The sequence below is a fragment of the Cebidichthys violaceus genome, unplaced genomic scaffold (assembly GCF_023349555.1).
Source record: "Cebidichthys violaceus isolate CVI_PGR_0920_01 unplaced genomic scaffold, fCebVio1.0.p SCAF_61, whole genome shotgun sequence".
NCBI classification, from domain to species: Eukaryota; Metazoa; Chordata; class Actinopteri; order Perciformes; family Stichaeidae; genus Cebidichthys; species Cebidichthys violaceus.
This window is the reverse complement of record NW_027176828.1, coordinates 42521-53949: the sequence shown is the minus strand read 5'-3', so window position 1 is coordinate 53949 and position 11429 is coordinate 42521. Positions and strand designations below refer to the sequence as shown.

General features: G+C 38.8%; 1 protein-coding gene across 1 annotated transcript; it reads right to left on the bottom strand.

Moving 5' to 3' along the window:
• Window positions 1-5331: 5331 nt before the first annotated feature.
• Window positions 5332-8093, bottom strand: LOC137890124 (uncharacterized). The gene is made up of 2 exons (XM_068734236.1): window positions 7835-8093; window positions 5332-6323 (listed from the first exon to the last, which is right to left on the bottom strand). Exons 1-2 carry the CDS (start codon window positions 8091-8093, stop codon window positions 5332-5334), a joined length of 1251 nt encoding a protein of 416 aa, XP_068590337.1.
• Between the last annotated feature and the right edge of the window lie 3336 nt (window positions 8094-11429).

The following is an 11429-nucleotide window of genomic DNA, read 5'->3' as shown; positions in this document are numbered from 1 at the left end:
AAAACAAGTGGTATTTCTCAATGCAATTTTCATACATTTTGATGGCAGGAATGAATACATTTAACAAATACATTTTGTTTTTATATTTAAATATATTACCTGAATCTGACAGTTTTCCAGATCCTGAATTCTGAATCAATGCACATGAAAAGCAGGAATCAAGCATTCATAGAGCTGTAACTACAAAATATATAGAATGAAAATATAATTTTACATTTACACATCTATCTGTATATGACATAAAAACAAAATCATATCAGTACATAAATAATTCCATATTTGAACAAAACGTGTAAGTAGCTCTGATCTCCTGCGATAATATTCCAAACTTCAGGGGCAGCTTGCATCCATGTAGATTCATAAGTATCTCAGGTTCTCCTCAGCAGAGCCCTGGTCTTCTGGGTTGAGCTTCAGTATCATACTCCTTGTTCAGACTGTTGGACTTGAGGTGCTTTGCAGCACTGAGCTGCTCTCAGCCAGATGTGTGCTGCTCTCTGCCTGAATACAGCCTGACCAGCTCCCAGGTTGAACAACGTGCCTGACATGTACAAGTTGATGACAGTGGAATCGGTAAACGTATAACCGTACTTTATATAACCGTCCCCAGGAAAAGAACTGAAGATGGTCCAAGAAGCACAGAACACATACAGAACTCCCTGGAGGATGCCGGTGACAGTGACCCTCACCTGATTCCTTAGCTGTGGACAGGACAGAGGTTGTCCATTTGCTACCATACGACGCATGTGTCCACACAGGTAGAATACAGTAGAACCACTGGACATCACCATAACACACAGACAGAAAACAAAGTGCGCCTTCAGTATGGAAAACACAATGAAAAACATATTTCTTCGGAAATATTTCAAGGGATCTTTTGCAGGCATGTCATGAACCACTGTGGAATGGTTGCTGCTTACAATTCCATCAAGAGGAATCGTGAGTAAAAACATGGAAGTAAAATCAAACAAACTGTAAATTCTCTCAGTAATCCAAAAGCAGTAGATGATGGATTTGACATTCTTCTTAATCCAGATGGAGGGAGCTCTCTGTGCAGGTACAATCTGGATGCAGTAGAAGAAGTTCAGCCAGACAGAGGAGGTCATGCTAGTGGACACACTGCAGACCATCACCAGATAAAAGATTAGACCAATCTTGAAGCGTTCAGCAAGAGAAAAGCTCATCCCAACAATACCTGACACCATGTAAGTTATTGTAAAGCAAATCAAGGACCACAGGAGAAGCTTCAGCGGTTGCTTGATCCTTCCTCCATGAAGTGGACGGACCATGCAAAACATGTAAAATCCAATAGTCACGATGTTAAGAAAAACCAAAGACCCATTAATGAGGGCATGTGTTTGAAAGTCCATCTTTACTCTGTTTGCTGTTCTGGTGTCTTCTTCCCTTGTAGAGAGCTCAACTAAAGCCAGTAAGGTTCTCCAACTCTATGCAATGTAACAAATCAGAGGTATTTGCATCTAATGCAAATCAGATTATGTAAATAAATCATATTCTTGTGAATTCGCCTACAAAAAACATATGAAACATTAATTCATGTTTTCATTTCATTGGTTGATAATTATTTTTCAATATGACTATTCATGATTTTCTTTACAAAGTTTGTTTTCCAAACAAAGATTTAGGTTTATAACGTTAACATTTTTATAACATGAATCAGATAGAAAGTTAGAGAATCTACACAGTGTCTGAAAAGTGAAACAGTGACAGAATCATGTGAAGTTAAAGGGCCAACATCAGAAACATTATCATGAGTTTGGTCACTGAGTGACTTTGGCAGAGAGATAGAGAGTAAAAACATGATTTAAAAATAATATGTATGTATATATCTATATATATACGGATGTGTGTGTGTGTGTGTGTGTGTAGTAAGTGATAGCAACATTCTCTCTCTTCAAGAACTTCATGCAGCTCTTTTACAAATACAGAGTAGGCTGGGAATAGATGTCTTAACCTGTCATGGTGGGAGGAATAAATAAATTGCACAATGAGCTTTGTTAATATAGATTTTAAAATATTAGCTGAATCTGAGAGACTTCCAGTTACTGAATTCGAAATTTATTACATTGTATACAAATGAGCACCAAAGCAACGCCACCATATGGGGCAACAGGAGCTCAGTCCGTGGTGACTTGGCTTGAGAACCGGAGGACCAAGTAGACTATGGTGTGTGGACTGGTAGCTGGAGAGGTTCCAGTTTACCTCCTGGTCACTGCCCACATCATTCACCCAATAATCACACTGACAGTTGAACATTCATCATTACAGTTATTGTTACTTCACCTCCAAGAATTACACAATACACACTTTAAAAACCCAAATGTATCATTTTTATGTTTGTGGAAGGACTAAACAATGGCCAACTCCCAAAATGGAAACAAATAAGCATATTTTCCAAAATGTTGAACAATTAATTAAAAATGCAAAAGTTATGTTGTGTGATAGCAAATGTCATAATTACACCTTTCTGTTTCTATTGTGTTCCATTGTTTCTGACTCATTATTCACTTATTTTTGGCAAACTACTGTTTCCACTGTTCTAGATATAAAATATGTAACACACACATCTGTTTTTACATAATTATCGGAAAAAATACAAGAACATTTTCACTATCATGATTTCAAGATACAGACGTTGTGATTGTGAGATATTTTATCTGAATCATATTAATATTATTAATATATGGTGTCTGAAAACTCAGAAAGTAACAGGAATCATAGAAGATTTAAGGGCCGACAACAAGCTGATGACCTACATTTGAGTTCAACTGTGGACAGATGTGACATGATAACAACATCACTAAACAGTATGATGATTTTATTAATACAATTTGTTAAGTATGCAACAGCAACACAGACATCATTCAAACTACTAAAAATGAACACGTGATTAATGTTAGATGGATTTTAACGAGACACAGTAAACTTGACCCTTACATAAGAACTACAACAGAAGCTTACATATGAACAGAATGACACACAATAATATGAAACAGTAAAATACATTAACTTTACAGCTTGTTTTTCTAAAGAATTGCCACAAAACAAGTGGTATTTCTCAATGCAATTTTCATACATTTTGATGGCAGGAATGACTACATTTAACAAATACATTTTGTTGTTATATTTAAATATATTACCTGAATCTGACAGTTTTCCAGATCCTGAATTCTGAATCAATGCACATGAAAAGCAGGAATCAAGCATTTACAGAGCTGTACATACAGTATATAATATATATTAATGAAGGTATACTTCTTTTTTTTACAGTTGAGGGGACATCTAACTGTATATGACATAAAAACAAAATCACATCAGTACATAAATAATTCCATATTTTAACAAAACGTGTAAGTAGCTCTGATCTGCTACGATAATGTTCCAAGCTTCAGGGGCAGCTTGCTTCCATGTAGATTCATAAGTGTCTCAGGTTTTTTTCCCCGTGTGTGCTTGGTGCATGTAATGTAATGTAATGTAATGTAATGTAATGTAATGTGTGTCTGCGCCTGGGTCTTTGCTCTACCCCTGAACCCTCACAGAAAACCGTGAACCCTCACAAGTCACATGAAAATAATACTCCATGTCAGGAATAGCAAACTAATTATGATACAGATTTACATTCTTTGCAGTCATTGATAGTTATGATCCTTCTGTTAGTTAATTACTCCTCACACACACACACACACACACACACACACACACGTTTATCACTCTTCAGTCTGTCAGTGTGTACAGTATATGAGATGTCCATTATGCTACATGTCAAGGATTCGGACATAGAGGGAATAAATCCATGTTGGCATCAGAATTCAAAGTTGTTCATCAGTTTCTATTAAACACAACTTTAGTGCATCCTTCAGTGGTTTGTTATTGTCTTGTTCATCAATACTTCATTCTTAGACTATTATCTAAGCAGAAACTGAATATGTTTAAATCACAGCAGTGTCACACACACATTCATATATCAGCACGTAAAGGACCAGATCAATGTTTTTGCATGTTCTAGTCTATTTGCTACACTTCACATTACTGCTGTTTTTTTGTGTGTTTTTATAATCTGTGTTGTGTTCTTCCACATTCCTGGCAGAGCAGATTTTTTAAGCAAATCTGCACTTCATGACCAGGCAGCAACAAGACAGATTATGATTGTTTACTGTCATGGATCATCTTCCTCAAGCATCACGTTAAAACATATGTTTTTCATCATACGGTGAAGTAAATGAGAGTCAGCAGCTGCCTGTGAGGCCGGAAAAACACATTAAACCGTCTTTACCAACACAGCAGCAATGTAAAGTAAATGAGCTAAAACATGCAAAAATACTGAAATGGTCACACAATGACACTCTCAGGAAACATTTTACATGCAAAACAATTTGCACTTACATAATATGCACACAGACACACACACACACACACACACACACACGCACACACACACACACACACACACACACGCCTGTTTTTACATAATTATCGGAAAAATACAAGAACATTATCATAATTTCAAGATCCAGATGTAATTGTGAGATATTTTATCTGAATCATATTAATATTATTAATATATGGTGTCTGAAAACTCAGAAAGTAACAGGAATCATAGAAGATTTAAGGGCCGACAACAAGCTGATGACCTACATTTGAGTTCAACTGTGGACAGATGTGACATGATAACAACATCACTAAACAGTATGATGATTTTATTAATACAATTTGTTAAGTATGCAACAGCAACACAGACATCATTCAAACTACTAAAAATGAACACGTGATTAATGTTAGATGGATTTTTATGAGACACAGTAAGCTTGACCCTTACATAATAAGGGTCACAATAATACACAATAATATGAAACAGTAAAATACATTAACTTTACAGCTTGTTTTTCAAAAGAATTGCCACAAAACAAGTGGTATTTCTCAATGCAATTTTCATACATTTTGATGGCAGGAATGACTACATTTAACAAATACATTTTGTTGTTATATTTAAATATATTACCTGAATCTGACAGTTTTCCAGATACTGAATTCTGAATCAATGCACATGAAAAGCAGGTATCCAGCATTCATAAAGCTATGACTGCAAAATATATAGAATGAAAATATAATTTTACATTTACACATCTATCTGTATATGACATAAAAACAAAATCACATCAGTATATAAATAATTCCATATTTGAACAAAACGTGTAAGTAGCTCTGATCTCCTGCGATAATGTTCCAAACTTCAGGGGCAGCTTGCATCCATGTAGATTCATAAGTGTCTCAGGTTCTCCTCAGCAGAGCCCTGGTCTTCTGGGTTGAGCTTCAGTATCATACTCCTTGTTCAGACTGTTGGACTTGAGGTGCTTTGCAGCACTGAGCTGCTCTCAGCCAGATGTGTGCTGCTCTCTGCCTGAATACAGCCTGACCAGCTCCCAGGGTGAACAACGTGCCTGACATGTACAAGTTGATGACAGTGGAATCGGTATACACATTACTGAACTTATATAAACCGCCCCCAGGATAAGACCTGAAGAGGGTCCAAACAGCACAGAACACATACAGAACTCCCTGGAGGATGCCGGTGACAGTGACCCTCACCTGATTCCTTAGCTGTGGACAGGACAGAGGTTGTCCATTTGCTACCATACGACGCATGTGTCCACACAGGTAGAATACAGTAGAACCACTGGACATCACCATAACACACAGACAGAAAACAAAGTGCGCCTTCAGTATGGAAAACACAATGAAAAACATAATATGCAAGGGATCTTTTGCAGGCATGTCATGAACCACTGTGGAATAGTTGCTGCTTACAATTCCATCAAGAGGAATATTGGCTAAAATCATTGAAGTAAAATCAAACAAACTGTAAAGTCTCTCAGTAATCCAAAAGCAGTAGATGATGGATTTGACATTCTTCTTAATCCAGATGAAGGGAGCTCTCTGTGCAGGTACAATCTGGATGCAGTAGAAGAAGTTCAGCCAGACAGAGGAGGTCATGCTATTGAACACACTGCAGACCGATACCACAGATAAGATTTGAGTAATCTTGAAGCTGTTAAAAAGTAGATGAGAAAAGGCCACCGCAATACCTGACACCATGTAAGTTATTGTAAAGCAAATCAAGGACCACAGGAGAAGCTTCAGAGGTTGCTTGATCCTTCCTCCATGAAGTGGACGGACCATGCAAAACATGTAAAATGCAATAGTCACGATGTTAAGAAAAACCAAAGACCCATTAATGAGGGCAAATGTTTGAAAGTCCATCTTTACTCTGTTTGCTGTTCTGGTGTCTTCTTCCCTTGTAGAGAGCTCAACTAAAGCCAGTAAGGTTCTCCAACTCTATGCAATGTAACAAATCAGAGTTATTTGCATCTAATGCAAATCAGATTATGTAAATAAATCTTATACTTGTAAAATCGCCTAGAAATAGGAATACAGAAATTACTTCATGTTTTTATTTCATGGGTTGATAATTATTTACAACATGACTCTTTATAATTATCTTGATAAAGTTTTTATTCCAAGCACATAGACTTAAGTTTAAAAAGTTGACATTTTTATAACATGAATCAGATAAAAAGTTAGAGAATCTACACAGTGTGTGAAAACTAAAACAGCAACAGAATCATATGAAGTTAAAGGGCCAACATCAGGAAAATTGTGTGAGTTTGGTGCCTGAGATACTTCGGCACAATGCACTATGTGATAGGATTACCAAAAAATAAGCGTAGACTTAAGGAGGGTTTCTCAGTAATAGGTTCATTGAGTAGCAACACCGAAATAATTTAAACTACAAAGAATGAGAAGGAGAAATATGGATCAGACATGTATTTAATGCTTATCATAGATCTTACTTTGCAATATTTCCAACGGGTGATGCAGGTAAAATATTAAATCATTTGACCTCAGTCAGCATTTATGTATATATGATTGACAGAACGGTATTGTTATTATTGAGGTTTTGCCCTCTAATTACCTTCAATGATTTGGAGGACTTGCCAGAAAATACATGAGATGAAGAATCATTGTGAGAAGTGATATTTCTGCCTCATTAAAATTTCTTGAAAATCAGTTGCTATATATATATATATATATATATATATATATATATATATATATGGAATATTATATATATTATATATAATATATTATATATATGGTCACTGAGGATGTGAATGTTCACAATCATTCATTAACACGGTCAAATTGGTGAGGAGGATTTCTACAAATTTGGCGAGGGAACATTTATCACATCAGCAACGGCACTAAATTTTGTGATTTTCACAAAATTTAGTGCCGTTGCTGATGTGAAAAACATTCCCTTGCCAAATTTGTAGAAATCCTCCTCACCAATTTGACCGTGTTAATGAATGATTATGAACATTCACATCCTCAATGAAGACTGGAAGACTGTCAGATAAAAGTCAAGCATTTACAAAGCTGTAAATATAATATATATCAACCAAGAAGAAAAACTGCAGAAAAATATTTGAGATTAGTAAGAAATATGCGTTGTCAGCTGTCAGCTTCGTGAACACCAGCACAATAGCTAACAACAGGTATCATATCAGTACGTAAATAATTCCATATTTTAACAAAACGTGTAAGTAGCTCTGATCTCCTACGATAATGTTCCAAACTTCAGGGGCAGCTTGCATCCATGTAGATTCATAAGTGTCTCAGGTTCTCCTCAGCAGAGCCCTGGTCTTCTGGGTTGAGCTTCAGTATCATACTCCTTGTTCAGACTGTTGGACTTGAGGTGCTTTGCAGCACTGAGCTGCTCTCAGCCAGATGTGTGCTGCTCTCTGCCTGAATACAGCCTGACCAGCTCCCAGGTTGAACAACGTGCCTGACATGTACAAGTTGATGACAGTGGAATCGGTAAACGTATAACCGCCCCCAGGAAAAGAACTGAAGATGGTCCAAGAAGCACAGAACACATACAGAACTCCCTGGAGGATGCCGGTGACAGTGACCCTCACCTGATTCCTTAGCTGTGGACAGGACAGAGGTTGTCCATTTGCTACCATACGACGCATGTGTCCACACAGGTAGAATACAGTAGAACCACTGGACATCACCATAACACACAGACAGAAAACAAAGTGCACCTTCAGTATGGATAACACAATGAAAAACACATCTTCCCGGAAATATTTCAAGAAATCTTTTGCAGGCATGTCATGAACCACTGTGGAATGGTTGCTGATTACAATTCCATCAAGAGGAATACTGACTAAAATCATGTTAATTAAATCAAACAAACTGTAAAGTCTCTCAGTAATCCAAAAGCAGTAGATGATGGATTTGACATTCTTCTTAATCCAGATGAAGGGAGCTCTCTGTGCAGGTACAATCTGGATGCAGTAGAAGAAGTTCAGCCAGACAGAGGAGGTCATACTATTGAACATACTGCAGACCATCACCAGATAAAAGATTAGACCAATCTCGAAGTGTTCAGCAAGAAGAAATCCCACCGCAAAAATAACTGACACCATGTAAGTTATTGTAAAGGAAATCAAGGACCACAGGAGAAGCTTCAGAGGTTGCTTGATCCTTCCTCCATGAAGTGGACGGACCATGCAAAACATGTAAAATCCAATAGTCACGATGTTAAGAAAAACCAAAGGCCCATTAATGAGGGCAAATGTTTGAAAGTCCATCTTTACTCTGTTTGCTGTTCTGGTGTCTTCTTCCCTTGTAGAGAGCTCAACTAAAGCCAGTAAGGTTCTCCAACTCTATGCAATGTAACAAATCAGAGGTATTTGCATCTAATGCAAATCAGAAAATGTAAATATATAATATTCTTGTTAAATTTGGAAAAAGGAATACAGAATTTACTTCATAATTTATTCCTCGGGTTGATAATTATTTACAACATGACTGTGATTAGATTTAGGTTGAGAAAGTTGACATTTTTATAACATGAATCAGATAGAAAGTTAGAGAATCTACACAGTGTCTGAAAACATAAATATATATATATATATGCATGTGTGTGTGTGTGTGTGTGTGTGTGTGTGTGTGGTAGGTGATAGCAACATTCCCTTTTGGCAAGCGCTCCATCCAGCTCTTTTACAAATAAAGAGTAGGCTGGGAATAGATGTTTTAACCTGCCTTGTTGTTTCCATATCAGGGTCTTCTTCCCTTGTGGTGCTCTTACAGACAAAATATTTGAGGTTCTCCAAATCTGAGCAATGTAGCAAATCTGAGGTCACAGCATCACAAGCAAATCAAAATGTGCAAATAAAACATGTTTTATTGAGACAATCTGAAAAATTTCAGACAGGTCTCCCATTTCTGTATTTTCAACAATGTTTTTGCAATTCATTTCAGCTTTCAGCATTCCAATGCATTTTCAGTTTTATTATATCATAATTACTTAGCTTAGTTAAAGTGTCGTCGGATTCTCTAAACACCACGGTTGTCTTTCCCTAACTCCTCATGAGTTTTCCTTCACATCTTTCCTCGACCCCATGACGGTTTCCATAGAGGTCAAGGAAAAGTGGTTAGGAATAGACATTAGGAGGTCATTTTTTGACTTTTCGACTGCAGCCCTAGTCTTGTGAAAGAACAGAGACAATCTGGTAAATGGGTGGACAGGTAGGGGTATAAGTACTGTGAGGTCTGATGAGTTAATGGAACACATGCGAGGAACAAAACAGGCGGGAAACTAGCCTGTTTTTAACTATCCTGTAGTTATCCCTGTACGCCCAAAGCTCTCGCTTTGGGCGTACAGGGATTGGATGGCCCCCAGAAGTGGACCCCTCACCCCATACTCCCACAGCACCTCCCACAGTATCTCTGTGGGACCGGGACCCGGTCATACGCCTTCTCCAGGTCCACAAAACACATGTAGACCGGATGGGCGTATTCCCAAGCCCCCTCCAGGATCCTTGCGAGAGTGAAGAGCTGGTCCGTTGTTCCACGGCCAGGACGGAATCCGCATTGTTCCTCTCAATCCGAGGTTCGACTATCGGCCGAACCCTCCTTTCAAGCACCTTGGAGTAGACTTTACCAGGGAGGCTGAGTAGTGTGATACCGCGATAATTGGCACACACCCTCTGGTCCACCTTTTTGAACAGGGGAACCACCACCCCGGTCTGCCACTCCCTAGGCACCGTGCCAGACCTCCACACAATGTTGAAGAGATGTGTCATCCAAGACAGCCCCTCCACACCCAGTGCCTTCAGCATTTCTGGACGGATCTCATCAATCCCTGGGGCTTTGCCACTGTGGAGTTGTTTGACTACCTCAGTGACTTCCACCAGGGAAATTGATGATGCTCCCACATCAGCCTCCAGCTCTGCCTCTACAGTAGAGGGTGAATTAGTCGGATTCAGGAGTTCCTCAAAGTGCTCCTTCCACCGCCCGATTACCCCCTCAGTTGAAGTCAACAGAGTCCCATGCCACCAGGCGCTTGCTGTCGGGCCCTCCGACTGGGCCTGGCTCCAGACGTGGGCCCCGGGCTTCCTCCGGGAGGGTCTCCTCAACTCTTCTTTGATTTTCCATTGGGGTTTTTGAACCATTCTTAGTCTGGCCCTTCGCCTGAAACCAATTTGCCATGGGAGACCCTACCAGGAGCTCTAGGCTCCAGACAACATAGCCCTCAGGGTCATGGGGGCACTCAAACCTCTCCACCACGTTAAGGTGATGGTTCCCCAGAGGGGGAACCATCACCATAACGTGGTGGTCATCAGAGTTATTTTTTCAAACGTTGAAAAGCTTCTTCCACAGAAGACATTGTACAACTGTTTTCACACTATGACGAGTAAACTGAACTTCATGTGTGCTGCTTGGTTCGACAAATGAACTTTTTCACAAAACACCACATCTGCTTCCATACAAAATGTGTATTTAATCAGATGCCCTGTACAACGGTTGTGTTTACATACCATCATTGTAGCTTTTTCTGTTTTTTTATGTATTATTTCAGCCACTACAAGCACACATTATCAGCTGTTTGTCCCAGCATGAAGTGTACCTCTTCTGGCAGTGTTAGGCCATAATACTGCCCTCTGGACTAAAAAAAAAGAGACATTTAAATGAATTTATCTCTTCCTTTCTTCAAATGAAACCTTACACTGTGTACAAATGAGAACCAAAGCAACACCACCATGTGGGGCAGTAGGAGCTCAGTCTGTGGTGACTTGGCTTGGGAACCGGAGGACCAAGTAGACTATGGTGTGTGGACTGGTAGCTGGAGAGGTTCCAGTTTACCTCCTGGTCACTGCCCACATCATTCACCCAATAATCACACTGACAGTTGGACATTAATCATTACAGTTATTGTTACTTCACCTGATGTAAACTGGCTGCAGTGCATTATCATACTTATGTGCAGTAACTCATCTTTTTTCCTTGCAATGTCACAATGATTATAAAGCTCTGAGAAGTTGTCTGGCTGTTGCTCTCCAAGA